Source organism: Aquila chrysaetos, chromosome 14 (genome assembly GCF_900496995.4).
Source record: "Aquila chrysaetos chrysaetos chromosome 14, bAquChr1.4, whole genome shotgun sequence".
NCBI lineage: Eukaryota > Metazoa > Chordata > Aves > Accipitriformes > Accipitridae > Aquila > Aquila chrysaetos.
The window spans coordinates 17,497,436-17,515,172 of NC_044017.1; the positions used below are offsets into that span (position 1 = coordinate 17,497,436).

General features: G+C 38.7%; 1 protein-coding gene across 5 annotated transcripts in view; it reads left to right on the forward strand.

The window, feature by feature from the left end:
• TBC1D4 (TBC1 domain family member 4) overlaps positions 1-17,737 on the forward strand; it is a 112,549-nt gene that overhangs the window by 62,438 nt on the left and 32,374 nt on the right. For all 5 annotated transcript variants that reach the window (XM_030036377.2, XM_030036378.2, XM_030036379.2 and 2 more), the window contains exons 2-8: positions 2,528-3,130; positions 4,494-4,583; positions 8,230-8,334; positions 10,881-11,013; positions 12,884-12,975; positions 13,752-13,862; positions 14,496-14,615. In XM_030036377.2, the coding sequence (XP_029892237.1) occupies positions 2,528-3,130; positions 4,494-4,583; positions 8,230-8,334; positions 10,881-11,013; positions 12,884-12,975; positions 13,752-13,862; positions 14,496-14,615 (1,254 nt within the window). The remainder of the gene's footprint in view (positions 1-2,527; positions 3,131-4,493; positions 4,584-8,229; positions 8,335-10,880; positions 11,014-12,883; positions 12,976-13,751; positions 13,863-14,495; positions 14,616-17,737) is intronic.

The window sequence follows — 17,737 nt, forward strand, 5'->3', positions numbered from 1 at the left end:
ATCTAAACAAAGCAGGGAATAAGGCTTGGTTGGGTAGTATGAGCTGAAACCTGCGCTCTAATGCTAGGAACCCTCTATGCTGAAGTGAAAATAGTGTAGCAATTTATGTGGTAGGTAGAAGCAAAAGCTATACAGGGAGCAGGGATTGTGAACTAGTAATTGTGACTCAAATACTAGTATCTGAAGAGTATGTACGATCTGGAAAAGATGGAAATAAAACCAAGTGATAAATAGCAGGATGGTAAGGTGTTTTTTTTTAAATAAAATTGCAGTTACTTAAAACTCTGCGTGTATGTTTGTGGGGGAGACCTCTGAGAGAAGAGGGGAATCCTATTGTGGTAGAGTCAGTAGTGTCTTATGCCCACCCTATTTGGACATTCTCTGGCAGGGGAGTGGGGGGATAGGATGTGTTAGGAGGCTATTGGGTATTATAAGAAAGACTTAAGAACTTCTCCTCCAGTCTTTTATGTTAGAAGTGATGAGCAAGTGCCAGAACCCAGTTATTGGAGTGGAAGCGATGGTACACATTTTTTTAAAAATCCAAATTGCCGATTAAGCAGCTGATGTTGTTTATTCTAGTCAATTGCGTGTAGAATTTGTGCATTTTGAATAGCATTATCATTTGTCACTGTACTTCAAATAGAAATATAAGTGAATTGTCCTGTAACAGGTTCTGGATTCTAAAAAGGGAAATGTTAATTAAAAGACAGCTAGCTTGTGAATTTTTCTAAAATAGAGAGCTAAGGGATATAAACTCTAGAGCTTCTTTAAGCACAGACCATAGAAGGAATAAGAGGACTGATCAGTGGAAAAAGAGCTGCATCTTGGAAAATGAACCCGCATGTATAAAGTGAGAATGTCCGTGTCCAGCTGAGCTGGTGTGGCTGGGAGGAAGTGCACCTTGGGTGATGGTAAAGCAGCCTGGTAGTGAGAATGAGTAAAGATTAAATACACTCTAGTATCTGTGTCATATCGAGACTAACTTTTAGCTTCACTGAAAACTGAGATGATGATGACATCTATAGGGATGAAAGCCAAACAGTCAGAAGGTCTTAGGGTAATTGAACTGAATTTTGCAATAAATGAACTGGAAGGAGATTTGAGTTGAATGCCCAATGGATGAGGAGTGTGTAATGGGAGACGGGGATTAAGACGAGGTAATTTCCCACTGTGACTTGCAAAAGTATTGGCATACAAGATTACTGCCTCATTAGCAAGTTTCAACTGGTATCGTGTGACTGAAAGAAGGAGATGCTGTAGGGAGCATGGATTATTTACTAAGGTTTATTTACTAACTTCAGAGTTATCTCTTTTTTAACAGAAAAAGTACTTTAAAACAAATTATCAAATATTATAGATATGGTGGGAAGCTGTATGAAATACAAAAGCTGTTGATTGATTGCATTGGATTAGGTGAATGTTGTGAACTGACTTCTCTTGCAAAGAAAATCAGATAGATATTCTCTTTTGATCTCATTGTCACTAGTAACTTCCCCAATGCACGTAATGTGATGCCATTCATTATCCTTCCAGAGAAGATGAGACCTGGTGAGAAAGAGGTTTGATCAAGCGGAGCTAGGTACTGTCAAAAGAGCAATCACTCTGATCTGAGCTCAGTAGAGTTGGACAAGTCCACGTTTTCTTTAGTGAAGGCACAATGAAAAAGGAGCTTGCATATTAAATATGTTGATACTGAAGGCAGACATCCTCCCAAGGTGATTGGGATAAAATGGCGGAAAAACCAAGTAGCCTTAAAAGACTGGGTGATACACCGCTGAAACTAAGAGTTTCTACTGGCGATGTGCAGTTTGGCCTTACAGGGTATAGTAGGAATCTGTAGGTAAGAATGATAGAGGAGAAGAGAGATTTGGGTGTGCTTCTTAATTGCATAATGACTGAAACAGCAGAGAGGTGTGACCTTAAAGTAAGCTATGTCATAGGATGGACGGGGTGAGGTTTTTGCAGTAAATAATAAATGAGAGCTAATGCAATTGTACATGGTACTTTGGTAAAATTCCCATACACTTGCTGCCTGTATTCCAAAACTGTCAGTTGAAACTGATGGGGATTGCTGGTCACTTCTTCACAAAACTGTTTCCACAACTGTCCTAAGAATGGAATATCTGGCTCTGCAAAATAAAAACAAAGGATCAGTGATGGCCCTATGCAAAATATATCAGCAAGAGACACTGATGTGGAAGAGGGCTACAGAAAAGAGAAGGCAGTCTTAGTAAAACAAAAAAAAAAAAAGTGAACATTTGTCAGTAGGCCTTCTGGTAATTTAAAACCTTATGTTCTGAAACAGGTTCCAGTAAAAAAATTAGAAATTATTTGCTTTGTTTCCACTGTATAAATTGTCTATAGAGAATTTAGAATTTACTATTTTTATGTTGTCAGCCAAGAAGCTAGTGGCACTCTACTGAAGAATTAACTTGCGTAAATACTTACATTAACAAATGTTTGATGTATCACTGTCTATGCTATCTCATTTGTGGCTACTAAACAGACCTTTCACACTGTCCCTTAGGTTCCTGATGTCATCAGCAGCATAAGACAAGTCTCCAAAGCAGCGCTGAAAGAAGATGCCAAACCAAGTAAGGACAGTGAAGATGCCTTCTATGACTCTCAAAAATTTGAGGTCTTGTACTGTGGAAAGGTGACGGTGGCTCACAAGAAAGCTCCCTCCACACTAATTGATGATTGCATTGAGAAATTCAGCCTTCATGAGCGCCAGCGCCTGAAACTATTAAACGAGCAGCGGAATAATGAGTCAAATTTGGACTTACCCCTGTGTGAAGGAAATGTGCCAGCTTCTCCATCGGATAGCCCATTTGAGGAGCTGGACAGCCCAAATAATGCTGCAGGGCATGCTGCGATGTTTACAATCGGCAGCCAGACCAACTTGACCAACCTGGCCAGCACTCGTGGCTCCTTTCCAGAGCGAATTTTAGAGGACTCTGGCTTTGATGAGCAGCAAGAGTTTCGCTCCCGGTGCAGCAGCGTCACTGCAGTTATGCAAAGAAGGGTTCATGACACAAACCTGAAAATACAGCCACGCAGAAGACATGCAAGCGCACCCAGTCATGTTCAGCCCTCTGACTCTGAGAAGAACAGGACAATGTTGTTCCAGGTGTGTACTAGGATAAGCAGTTTCATGTTGGTTTTGCACTGTATCTTCCCCTGTGCAGTTTGAAGCTGAGACAAGTTTAGCAAGATAAGTAGTATGGATCCAGTATGGTTTCATGATGTGTCATAAATATTTATGTATCTGTTCATAAATTATTGGAACACAAGTAGCTGAACTTTCTTAAGGAAGTCACCTTAACTCATGGGCTCAGGTAAATTTTAAGAAAAAGGAATTACTTACGGAGTAATAACAGGAGCAGAGTTTCTAGGGAAATAATTATTCTATATGCAGTTCGGGTTTGTCTGTATTGGTAAGATCTAGGACCTAGCTGAAAAAAGTGAGTATTCTTTCAGAAAAAGAATCGATGAAGACTTCCATGTGAACAAATACTCTTTTTTGTGCAATTAAAAAGAAGCTCACAACTTCACATAAGGGTTTCACAGCTTTTTGTTTGAGCCAGGCCCTTTATGATAATTTGTATTAACGTTCAGCTGGTCTTTCCCAGATGAGTACTCAAACATCTCTGCACTGAAGGCTTCTTCCTTCAGACCTCACAGTTATGTCTTCTCTTGCCTGAAGTGCATTTGACATCTTCAAAGCTTGTATTGAGAAAACAAAAGGACACTTAAAGGAGGTGACCCATAAAAGGAAAGATCTTTGGACCTTAAAATAACAGGGGGCTAAATGCCTGGGTTTTGTCTTTCCATTTTCTTTAAAGATCATTCTTGCCTTTTATTCTCTTGGGGAAATGCTAACTGAAGTGAGAATGCATTGCCCTTTAGAAAACCACAGCTATCACCAGTAATGAAAAGAATTTAGCTGAAAAACTCCCTGAGGTCTATGGAATAAGTTCCATACACCTGAGAACCAGTTTGGGAAAGCTGAAATACAGCTTGCTGGAGAGCCTACTCTTTCTCATCCAGAATTACTGCAAAAACAAAAAGTATCGCCTTAAGGTCAACATAGTTTCTCAGCTGATTTATGGTATAGTGTAAAAAAAATAAAATCCTCAAGTTCTGTTTTTTACTGGAGCTTTTAATTTAGCCACATTGTTTACTAAAGGTTTTAGTATTGCCTGTCAAACATGTGATCTTTGGACCAAAATAACTCGAAAAGAAAAGGGGGGAGGGAAGCTGTCTTCTTTCCAAGTCTTTTTCCTATTCAACCGAGTGTATTGTTCTCACTGAAATATTCTTACTCAACTTATTATGGCACCCTTGTTCCTGCTGAGTAAGCTGTTATGCTGAAGGTACTCTATGTGAACAAGAAAGGGCTAGATTGTGACATTTTTGTTGCTGTTAATGTTGTGTCTCCAAGACAGTTGTAAACTAGACTTATTTCCTTCCCCCTGCCCCACTCCCCTCAGGTTGGAAGGTTTGAAGTTAACCTCATCAGTCCGGACACCAAATCTGTTGTGCTTGAAAAGAATTTTAAAGATATCTCCTCATGTTCTCAGGTAAGCATTAATAAGAAGCAACAGGTAGATCATCAGGAGAAAAGGAATTTCTTTGTTCTTCAGCTGGGTTGCCTTGCTGATCTATAGGCAGCAGAAAAAAAGGAAATGTAAAATTCTTTTTCAGCATTCTGTGCCGTTTTCCTTTATTCAGTCTCAAAGGCCAGTTTATCCTGGCTCAAAGGCCATTTAAACAGTTTGTCCTATTGAATTACCCTGAATGAAAGTAAAGTGCTGTTTTACCCCATTGGCTCCTTAATTTAAAAAAGAAAAAAAGAAGAGGGAAGGAGGGATTTTGAGCGATTGTGACTAATGTGTATACAAATCCTGCATGAAGTTTGATGCATCAGCTTCTTGCAATTGCTTTATGAACACTTGCAGAAGACTTGAAGTACTGATTTGCCTTTACAAGAGCAAGAGCTGTTATTCAAATCTGGGCTTTCACTCATCTAGTAGCTGTTTCAAGTAGATACTACACAAAAATAATGCAGTGTCATTCCCAAAGAGCTTAAGTACAGAAAAGACGAGCGCGAGATAACCAGTCTGAGCTGTGGTAGTGGCAACTTTGATCATTGGTCAGAAAACAAACTATAAACTGTTCTGCTTTGGAAGAGCATTGGATATAATTTGGGAAGTAGCTTAATCTTCATTTAGGATGCTCTGAGTGTGCGGTTTCTGAGCAGCTAAGCTCCTGAAAGCCTCTGGAATGAAAGGAGGAGAGCATCAGATCAGCCCTCCAGTAAAACAGCAGTTTACCTGCATCATTTTTTCTGGAGGATGTGGCAATAGGTGAACCTAGCTATGTGCAGTAATAAATAAACAAGTCTTATAAAGTTAAATGCCAGAGCTGAGGGATTCACCTTTCTATCTTGCTGTTGTTCAGCACCTGTTACTTCTGGCACTTTCTGTTTTGAGGTCTTATTTTATTATCTTCTTTCATTTGCCATGCACATGCATCACTTCAGGCCTCCTGAAACACCATTATTCTAGTTTAAAGTACGCTTCCTGGCATGCTCTAAACCTGTATTTCACCCCCAAGTGCTTTCATTTTAATGCTAATAACAAATCTGCTCTTGCATGACTGTGCTACCAATGCTAATAAATATTAAGAAGTGGTCAGCACTTGTAACTCAAGTGGATTCTTGAGCTACCAAGGTCCAGGTCCTTAAGTCGACTCTGCTGTTTAACTACAATTTGTATTGCTCTTGGTAGAGAAAAAAGGCAAGTGCAAATATAGAGTGGGACAGTATAATCAAACAATGATCTATTAATAGCTTTATAATAAGTATAGGTCAAAGAAATTCTTAAAGCAGTGGTATGGAAAGCAAAATTTGCAGACAGCTTGAGTCTTCTCCCGCTTTGTGGGTGTACTGAGCTGAATGAAAGTTGACACTTCAACTTTACGTAGTGGGCTCCTGGGTTGCATATACATACTGATAATAGTCAAACAAAACAGTCGTAAGCGGGGACAACCTTTGTTCTTCTGACTTTAAAGCTTGGTGGAGACAGCAAGACCATGGCAGACCTTCAAGGCCTAGCTTTCCTTCAGTAAAATAACTGCGTACAGTAAATAGTGTTAGGTAATGCTGTGTGTTGGGCTTTGGAGGTGGAGTATTTCACTCCCTCTTCACTTTCATTTGGAGCAAAGCTTTTGTTATTTTGCATGCTTGAGTAACTCAAACAGGCATTAACAATACTGTGGGGTTTGGGGCTTTGTTGTTTTTTGGGTTGGTTTTTTTTGTTTAATGCAAAACAGCTACTTCAGAGAAGTCGGGGTTTTTTTCTATGTTCAATAGAAATGAAACATTAATTTGTTCAAGACTAAGGATTTGGTGGCATAAGCCTCACCAGTACTTCTTTTAAGAACTCGGTGCTAGCCACAGGGCTTCTGTGTTGCGGATTTATGGGGCAGTGATTTACTGCATATTGTGAGACTGTAGCTTAGGAATGTTTGTTCTTCTAAGCTTTACAAACGATGGAAAGGATATGTTCTCTTCAGCTTGCATTCTGGATTCTTTTAGTCTGGTCCAATAAAGGTATTTTTATTCTATAGCTTAAGTGTGGTTGATCTCTTGCATTCAATTCATTATCTGCACTCCATATAATTGTCAAAGCAGCAAATATAATTGATGAAAAACCCCTCTGTGTGTTTTCAAAGCTCAGGTGTCAGACAGCTGTAGAAGTTTTCTTGTTGCAGCCTTTCTGACCTTGAGGGAACCCAGAACAACAAACAACTTTGCCCCTTTGGCATGACAAGTCTGGCCACCTTCTTAAAGAAATGTGATGGAGGTACTGTTAATTGAGGAATGTACTGTGCTATTTATGCTTCAGTGGTGCAAGTGTCACATCCATCTCCCCCACAAATGTTCTCCTGTGGAGACTGAGAAATCAGACAGCAGTAGACTTGTTCAGGCACTGTCAGCAGGAGGGAACTGGCATCTTACTGAACCACCTGAAGTAAATATGGTTTCCTTGCAAAACAGAGGGCAACGCTTCACTGTTACATAGATCAACGTATGTGTATACATCTGTTCTTTTTCATTTTATGCTTTTGAAAACTTCACATGTCACAGGAAAACTAGTTCAATTAAGTCAGGATTAGTGTGGACTATGGTAAACTAATGCCATTTGTGCCATCTGAGACACCCTCTGCAACTTTGTTAAGTTTTGTTTAAGTAGCCCAAATGTAACTTGGAATTTTGTTTTTAAAAACTACAGTGTGTAGCGGCAATATGTTCAGTCTGTCACGTACTGCATTACCAATTTTGTCTAGAGTGTTTTCTGTAGTGACAAGCAAGTTGTTTTGCCTCTTCCCCTCTTTTACGATACAGGTGTTTTCTTTGGAGATGGATCCAAGCAACTGAGTTCTGCTTTCTGTTGTATTTGAACTTGAGGGATTAGGCTTTCTTTTGGAGAAAATCTATTACCATACTCAGATGATAAAAACATTGGCAAAAGCATTAACAATAGTGAGTCATGTTCCATGAATTGAGACTGGGAATATAGTGTTTCTTAGGAAGCAGCTCTCTTTGATCTTCTCAGTGCTGTTTTTAGCAAGGCAACATTCCCTGTCAAGCAGTTAGACTAGGATCTTGAAAGAAAACATCAGTAGTAATGTGTAGTAAGTCTTGAAACTTCTGGTATGTAACTTGGTTTCAAAGAATTTATTTAAGAATTTGTTTGGAATTCTGCATGTCACCACTCATTCCCCGCTCTTTTTGGTGTAGTCCTAACTTGTATTACAGGAAAGCAAAGATATGTTGCTACTTTGATGCTACTCCAGTCCCATGTTTTAGCGTGGGTTCATTTACATCAAGTTTTCACTTTATAGGCAATTCCAAATACAACCTAGGACTCTTTAGTCCGCTTCCATGAAAATCCAGTTTTCCCAACGGAAGAAATTCAGGTCCAGGTCCATTACTGTATAACTTTTGATTGTATGAAGAGCTTTATGTAACTTTTAAATGCAAAAAGCAATTTAAAAGATGACTGTTGTAGCTGTAAAATAGATCATTAGTAGTATGCATTTATAGTTTCTCAAATTTTTGTATTGGCAAGTGTTGGAGTCCAGCAACTATTTTTAGGATCACTTCGGAAACTAAACCTTTTTATAAAATAGTCCACTAATGCTGTTTTTAAACTCTCTTAGGGTATAAAACACGTTGATCACTTTGGTTTCATTTGCCGGGAATCTTTTGAACCTGGGTTAAGCCAGTATGTTTGCTATGTGTTCCAGTGTGCAAGTGAGTCTCTGGTGAGTATTTATTAATGATCCTAACCTTTCCATCGGAGGATGTCTGAGGCATTTCCTAAGTCATGGGAGTCTCTGTTATTCTGCTGTGTCAGCTGAGCCTCAGTGGTCACGTCTTCTCAGGTGTGGGACCTCATTTGTGAATACGAAAATATGCAATAGGAAATGCATACATTCTGTTCATATATAGCCATATCTTGCTACTCTGCTGATGCTTATATCAATAACACATAGAAAAAATCCAGATGGATGAGTTCACACATGCAGACTGTGAGCATATTTGGGCTCTGTATTTGATTGTAACTCTTGCATTTCTAATTCTTGAGACACTTGGCTCCCCATTAAACATGTAATTACATGTATTGAATCAGTAACAATGTTGATGATAAAATTCAAACATACTTTTCAGGATAAGGTTTAAACTACTGGCTGATCCTGCATATGGCTTTAGCGTTTTCCCTGTAGTCTGTTCTGTTCCTCAGGAGACGAAAATAGCAGCACCTGATCATAGAAGAAAACCATATATGTGTGGATGTGTGTAACTATGAAAAAGTCCCTTGGACATTTGATAAAGTATGTATCAATCAATTGAAGTTCCAGGTGCCGGTGATTTAACTGATACAGGTAGCTTAATAATGTGAGGCATACAGGAATTCATTTTGGCTACTACATTTTTATTTTAAAGCTCTGATACTTTAAAAGAAGTTTGTTTCTGTTCTGAAACATGTTTGTTCTTGATCGCTGTGTTAACAGCTGCTAACTCTTTTTCAGCTAAACTTAAAAATCACTCTTCTAGCTTGCTGAAAATGTAATTTGTTAATCCATTGACTAGCTTAAGAGTGAATAGATTTATGTCAATAAAACTTCAAACAGCTAACAGCCCTAGATGTACAATGGTAGCTGAGGCTGTACGTTTTATAAAAATGGGAGCTTGTTATGAAATCAGCTCTAGCTTTGTGCTAACAGAAAATGTTACAACTGACCAATTGATAAATCTGACCATGTATAAATCAAAGACTTAAAATGTGGTATATAAAGAAACCACATATTTATGAATCTCTTTACATATTCTAGTACTGATATGTGTGGGTATGCCCACATGTAATATGAAATGAACATTCCTTAGCTACTTTCAGATGCAATCGCTTGGACTCCGGTGGCAGTTTGACTGTGGCAGGGCAGAGCTGTAAAACCTAATGCTTTCCAGATTCTGTGCTGCCAGGCAGGCTGTGTTGGTACGCTCGTGTAAATTTGCTCTAAACCTAGCTGCAGTCTGTGCTACAGTTGTGATTTTAGTGTAGTCATAATCCATATGCTTAGCACTGTTCTGTGGATCTTCCATTTGAGAGGCATTGTTGCCAACTAAAAAATTATCAGTCTGTATTGCAAGATGGATATTCACTGTTCAATGCCCTGCTTTATTGCTAAGAAGAGAGAGCACCCAGAAATTACTGGTAGTGCTTAAAACTGTGGGTTTAAAAAGACAAATAATAGAGAAGACCTAAACAGATTGGGACACAAACTAATTCAAATTTCCACGTTCAGGTGCCATTTTTTAATTTTTTTTTTTTTTTCTGCCAAGTGACAAACCCTCAAAAAAGTCTGTATCTTTTCAATGTTAGACTGCATGATTTTGGTCTCAAATATTTCAGCTCTCTTCTTCCTGCTTATAAAAAAAGCAACAGGTAAGAGCGAGGACCTGATTCTGAAGTAGAATACTGATTGCTTTCCTAAGATTGTCATCAAGCTGTTGTCTCCTTCTTTCCATGCTAATGCAAAGACTCAAGTAAACAGCTTTTAATAAGCATTGTATTCCCCTAAAATACAGACAGGGCAACTCTAAGCACTTTGTATTTAAGGTCTGGGAGCATATTTGAATGAGTGTGGAGAAACACTGTCACCTCAACCTTTCTTACACAAAAGCTGAGCTTTTCCAGTGCCGGTGTGTTGGAACACAGCACTGCTGTATTTGTGGTAGTGGCAGAGGAAAGATCGTGGCAGACTGCAAGGCAGGTTGGCAGTACTTAAAGATAAGTTAGTGATTGTAATGAAGCTGGTAGCCAGTCTAGTAGCCTGGAGAAAAGAACTGCTGTGGGAAGCTCCTGTCTGCCAGCAGGATGGGTCTCTGGGGTTTTGTGCTAAAATGGTGAAGTGGTGGGAGGAAAACCATTGAGAGGGAGCATGTGCAGTTTACAGGAGAAACTTGAAGCTAAAGAAAAAGAAAGAAATGTAGTTTATTTAGCCAGCATATATTCAAGCCAAGAATTCCCACTTGCAGCTTCTTAAAACAGCGGCTGCCTGCCCAGTAAGCTTGAGTAGCTGCAGTTAGATACTCAAAATTACACTGTCTGGCTGAACTTGAAGATGGTGAGCATCCACAGAAAAGGCAGAAAACTGGGAATACAACCTTGATCTCTTTAGAAGACAGCAAACGGGGGCGGGGGGGTTGATTGTAAAGCACCTGTCTATGATGTGATTTATAAATCTAATTTAATGTATATGACATGCATTTTTGCTTATGTACTGTCTTTTCCCTCCTTCCCCTATAGGTTGATGAGGTAATGCTTACCCTGAAACAAGCCTTTAGCACTGCTGCAGCTCTGCAAAATGCCAAGACACAGATTAAACTGTGCGAGGCCTGCCCTATGCATTCATTGCACAAACTTTGTGAAAGAATTGAAGGTAGCAGCTGAGTTTATTTTCTAATTGTGTTTTTCTGATTATTCTAGAAGAATTTTAATTATGTTAACCATCCACTTTCAACTTAAACCATGTAAGAACAGAGGGAAAAGTATCCCAATAAGGAATTCTTACCATCACTTTGCACTGTCTGTAATCAAGTGGAGGTCATAGCAGTAATGATATTGCAACTGAATATAGTATCGCTTCTGTTAGAAATACATACTCTTTCATCGTCATACCTCTCTTAAATGTTAAGCAGAGCAGAAAACCCCACCAGTTCACCTTCTGTTTATTTTTTTTTCTGAAGATGTGTGCTTTCAAAATGGGTCATAAAAAGACAGTTGTGATCAAAAAGGGTCTTGCTTTCTTGCGTGTTCATTCTTTCCTGTGTGGGGTTATTTCTTCCTCCTTTGTGTTTATTCTCTTACACACTTCAAAATCTATTTCTATTATGGGGAAATAAATGATAAAGTTAGGAGATTAATAAAGTTAAGGCAACTACCTGGCTTTAAATATGAATAGACAAACCTTTGTAGTTTCTCTGAAGCAAGGTATGCCAGAACACATACAAAAATCTTACAAGATAGAATTTAAAAACAACCCCAACATAGTTAGTAGCAGGATCCTATTTTTATACTTATTCCGCTGTGTCTCCTTGCAAAGTGTTGCATGCAAAAAAAGCAAGTATGTTACAGTAGTCTTGTATCTTCTGGTCTGGTGATGATGGTGCTGGTAATTGTCAGTTGTCCCGTTCATTAAAAGTCACTGTTGCTACTTCCCTCCCTCTGGTGGATGAAAAGCAAAGTGTAAAATCTTAGTGGAGTGAAATTCTGTTAGGTTGTGACTGGCATTTTCCATGTTTAACAACAGATATTCAGAAGTGATAAAGCTTAACTGGGAAAGTCTTCTGTAAATTAAAAACTAGAGGCTGCTGTATAAGGCAGTGTAAGTGTCTTGAACACAGGTACTTATAAGCCTGGGATAAGTGTCCAGTATCAAAATAAAATCACTTCTAGGGCAACAACTTGAGTACCACAATAGTAGTTTCATAAACTTTGTACTTAGTGACTGAAAGACTTATTTTAGTGTCCCTTTGTTTTTATCCGTCTGCTTTGTTTAGAGTCTAGAAGTTTATCATAATCAAACCTAGAGCTTCGTGACTTTGGAAAAGTCTTTATCTGTTCTGATTGCAATTTTCTATGAATGAGATCCACCTTGGATGGAAAAACCATATGTCTTAATCTGATTCAGGGCGTTTTGTTTTCCCCCATGGTTTTTGTAGCTTCCTAGAACAAGCTCTGTGAGCAAGTTTGCATTTTATTGAACATCAGAAATTCTTTCCTTTTTCTTACAGCTTTTATGCTGTTCTTGCTTTTAAAAGTGTCTTCAGTTCTCTGGTATGACCTGTACCCTACCCTTTCCTTGTATAGAAATGTATCTAACATTTTCAGTTAAAAGCATCTGAAAACTTCTGAGTATCCTGTGCATTGAGTATCTCTCCAGTTACATCCCTGATCTGTTCCTCTCTTCCTCCTCTCCCATACAGTTGTCAGGCTTCGAGCTGTCAGTGATCTCTTGGTACTAGGACAGAAGACATCAGTGGGGTAGGGAGCACAACCTTTTACACAGGAGCCAGCCGCTTAGCTGCTGCTAGTACCATTTTTACTGCTAAAGAAAGGATACAAAACCATGTGGTTTAGCAAAACCTGAAGTATTTTGTATCATGTTTACTGCAGATATACAACTGTCATAAGTTAAATTTGTATAAACTCAAATGCAGGCTTATATCTTCTACTATCATTTTTTTTCAACAGTTTTTTCAGAGATCATTTGAGAATCTAGAAGCTTTAATGTTCCTTTCTTTTCTCAGGACTCTATCCACCAAGAGCCAAACTTGTAATTCAGAGACATTTGTCGTCACTAACTGATAATGAGCAAGCAGACATTTTTGAACGTGTTCAGGTAATACGTTAGAAGCTGTTCTTTTTCAAATTTAAGAAAGACCATGATAAAATGGACTAGACATTTTTGCTTTTGATTATGATTGTTTTGTTATGTAGTTGATCTAGAATTTACTGGTTTTCCACCAAACATCATACTGAAATAGCATGCTCCAACCTAACCTCATGTGATACACTGCTATTGGAAAAGTTTTGATTCCCAAGTCTGCTGAGATACTCTGTCTTCATAGCCAGAGTACTTTTTTTTTTTCTTTTCCCTGAGTTAAGTTCTTCATCTGTAAACAAGTTTCCCTACTTGAAAGTGATGTGGGAATGAACGTGTCTGGCATTTTCAGAAGTTGTCTTTTGACTTATTCTGAGGCAAGATTCTGGTGTGAGGAAGTGTACTCAAGTGGATGAAGTATACATTATTTAGGCTTCCAACAGCTATGCTCCTCTCTAGCTGCCTGAAGAAGGGAGTGGCTTTTTGGTTTTCCTGGGTTTCTTATTCCATTTATAAGGCTATACAATGGCAGACAACCTTAGAAAACAAAATGTGTGGGTGTAAAGCTCCCTCTTCTCCACAACCTGTAACATTTTCCATATGGAAAGTTTTGGTCTGTTTTGCTCAGGAGTACGAAGGCACACAAACATTTTGCAATTTGACGTACTAATAGTGCACTCTGGCATCTGGCGTATTGGTATATTAATTTCAAAGTATACATACATATGGAAGGGAAAATAAGCAAATCATGACTTGAAAGACAACTTTTTTCTTTTCTTTGCTGTTACTGACAGAAAATGAAGCCTGACAATGACCAGGAAGAAAATGAACTTGTGATCTTACATCTACGCCAACTCTGTGAAACTAAGCAGAAAACGCACGTTCACATTGGTGAAGCACCATTGGTAAAGCTAATTTTTGTATTATTCCTCTCCCACCCTATTAAAATGTAACTTTGAATACTACCAGGGTCACTGCTAGAGTTCATCAGGGATAGCTGAAGCTGGATATTGTAATTAAGAGAGGACTATGAAAGAGAAGTAATTTGATTTGATTTATAGTGGCATGCTTGTTTTTTTAAGTTTGGGGGGCAGGAAGGGAGGGAAGAAAGGCAACCAATTATTTTTAGGTCTAGATTTCCTTACAGTGTGAGGATACCTCTTCTGTCCTTTTCCTTCCTTCCTGATCCCCACTCCCAAACAGTTACTTCTAGGGAGAATAGGGATGAAGAGGGCTTTGGTTTCAGTTTAAACTATGAACTTACCTAGCAAAGAAAATGGGTAACAGTATTGTTAAATTGATAGGCTTTTACAAGATAGACTTTAGCTATGGAATGTGCATTTAACTGTGTTTTTTTGTGAGTTTATTTTTGGGGGGGTGTGAGGGGTTTTGGTTTTGTTTTTTGTTTGTGGTGTTTTTTTAATAAAGCGCAAAGGTATGTTCTTTATTACGTAAGTTGGTTCATCTCTAGTCTTTGGAGGTCTGCAATTGCAAAAAGAATTGCTAAAGCTGAACTGTGTCCTTGCTCATTCCAACAGACCGTTTCTAACAGTGCGATTCCAGAAAGCACCACCGGTGGTGGCAGGTTTAAACTTGACATTCTGAAAAACAAGGCCAAGAAATCCTTGACTAGCTCTCTGGAAAATATCTTCTCAAGGGTAAGACTAGCAACTCATTGTCAGCGTCTCTCCCAGATATCCTTGACAGTAAAGACCTATCAGATTTTTTTTGTTCTTTGGCCTCGGTCTGATAAATACTTAATGAAGTGATATCCCTATTGTGAAATCTGAGGGTTACAGCTGGGTTGATTTTGACTTAACTGTGCTAGAAAATTTATGGTAAGGCCACACATACAGAGAGGAAAAAGGCAACTTTCTGAATAATGAATGTTCATTGTAGGTGGCAAGTGAGTTGGCTGAACATTATCAGATGTGTTGCTTCAGAATAAAAAAATTAATCAGGATGGTTGCATGATCCCATAAAGAGACGTTATCTTATTTTGAAAGTGTGAATAAATGTGCCTACATAAGCTGGAAATCTTTCTGTTCTGAGAAGTAATGCCTTACCTCTCATAGCTAAAATTGCTTATGTTGGTCGCTAAGAATCTTTAGAAAGTAGTAACAAAGTTGTGCTTTTTCAGGGAAAAAAAAAAAAGCTATAGACTTAAACTGAATTGTTCTTCAGTTCAGTGTTGCTAGCCAGATATGATGTGGAATTGCAGATAATTACTGGAACTCTCTTACATTAAATAGCCTTTTAAAGAAGAAGCCTGAATTGCAAGTTTTGCTTAGTGTCTCCGGCTCAGTAGGAAGAGTCCCAAAAGCAGAGAAGAGGCATATAGAGGAGTAACTGAAGAAGGCTTGGTGCCTGGGATTCAGTATGTTGTTACAGAGGAAGTGTGATGAGCTGTGAATACTGGACGGTGAGGTCTAACTATAATTTGGAGCAGTGAAATTAAGTTCCTTCTGCTAGTAATTTTAAAAGTACCATGCTAAATCAAGGCCTAAGTTGCACTTGTCCTGCAGCTTATATGGGCATGTCATAAAGTAACCTACAAATGTAGGATGCCACAGATGTTCCCTATAAAGGAGACAAAATATTATTTGCCACAGAGAATCCTTAGAACTTAAGGTTAGGCATGAGTTTGATCTAGGACTGAAGCTAGCATTAAAACCCTCTTGGTCAAATCTGACCTACGTTGTGTAGCAGGTTTTACGTACTAGGGACTTGGTCTGAATATGGAGAGAGCAAGCGTGCGCACGCAAAAGAGAGCAGTGACGGTCAGAAGATCTGGATAATTTCAGCACTCTGGAATATCATCAAAAGGTGACAGCTACAATCATGCCTGTGCTGAGTCTGATTCTTTTCCACATCTAAAGAACATGTGACTGGAAAGTGATCTAGTTCTGATGGTGGGTCACTAACCCTGCGGTGGTTGTGAAACAGGCATACATCACTGGGAATAACCCAGTAAAGCAGCCCTGCCATATACAGACATACTAGCACTCCAGTCATGTCAAGGAAGAATCATTTAGACAAAATGTGCTGCTTAAGTTGCAGAGCCTCTGAAGGGAAATTGCTTATATATTGTTGGTTTTGGTATAGTATGTTCCTCTCGCCAGGGCCACTGTGACATGCTGCATGTTATAGTATGAGGATCTACACAGTCCATGATTGAGTTCAAGAGAAGTGGACACCCAAATCTGGATTAGGGCCATTTTAAGTTTGCTATTTATGAAGCAGACTTGCTGTTGTGAGGAAGGTTGTCTCATCTTTAACTTGAAACTGCAATAGATCAGGAACAGCAGTATGTTGTAGTGAATCGTGATACACATAGGAGTTCATCCTTGCAGAGCCATTTAAAGGTTGCACAATGCAAGACTGAGAAAAATAATTTACAGTGCAGCTCGACCACTAATTATTTAGTTAAAGCAGGTGTATACGGCGAGTATCTCTGTGCGTGTATACTGTGTGTTATGTGCATACATGTGGTATACAATGACTGTTTTGATGGTTCTTAGTCTTCATCAGGCTATTACAAGAAGTCTAATGGAGTGTGGCTAATTCCTAAAGGTATTTAAGCACCAAATACCTATTGGCGTGGTGGGTTTTCCCCTCCTTAAGCCAGCTGCAAATCACATGGTATTGATGTAATGGGATGCTAATTATTTATGACTTATCATTTTTATTTTAAAGTACATTTAATAACAAAGAGACCAGGAAAGAACTTCAGTTGGGGTTTTTTTGGGTTTTTGTTGGTTTTTTTTTTTTTAAAGTTGGCATTTAGTATCTTTTTGTAGATAAAAAGTGTTAACTAAAAAGTAGAAGTCCGTATATGTGGGGGAGAGACTTACGCAGCCTCAATCTTAGCAAAATCAGAAATAAGTATGTAGTAAACAGATATCTAGGAACACTTTAAGTGGATGGCTTCTTAGCTAGATAAATAGCATCAAGTGACATTTTAAGCTACTTGAAGGAGTAGCTGCTCATTACTCACCATAGGGAAACATGCTGGGTTCTGTGCTCTGGCTTCACTTAGTCCCAGAGGAATGTCACTTTTTCACTTGTTTGTTTTGCTAGACTGATCTTATTTTTGTCAGGTTTGAACCGAAAACAGGCTGTGGCTTCCTAATGAGGTACCTCAGAAAAATAAATATAACCTCTGCTTGACCTCATGAACAGATTTCTTCCAGTCCATGCTGCACTAACCTCTTCTGTTGTTGTTTTTTCTGAATCAAAAAGCCCTCCTTACAGTGCCAAAAGTGCGTGTTTTTAAAGCTAGTGAGAAACTTCCAAGTTATCCTTTGCTCTTGTTTTATTACGAGGGTCAGTGAAGAAATGCTTCAGGCAGAGTATTCATTGGTAATGAGCTTAAATGGGAAGATGTACTTAAAGGGCACTCAAAGTCTTGAAAATAAACCTTACCAGGAAAAAGTAGGCTAAATAAATACTGCTGATGTTGACAAAACTTCCCCTGGAGTTGCAAGCATACCAAGAGGAGCTCTATCTACAGTTTTCCTAAAACCTAGACTATTTTCCCCCTGATAAAGTACTGAAAGCAATTTACTTCAGCAGTTGGAAATGTTCAACAGCATACTTTACCAACGTTTCGTGGGAGTTAAAGTTAGGACTGGAAGGTAGTCAAAAGTATTGCGGCCCTATCAGCTCTTCCTGTGAAACCAGATGACTGTTAACAAGTTCAGCAAAGATCTGCTAACGCTAATTTCTAGCAAATTTCCCTCAGGGTTACCTGCATTATAATTGAAAAGTCGTCTTTGTA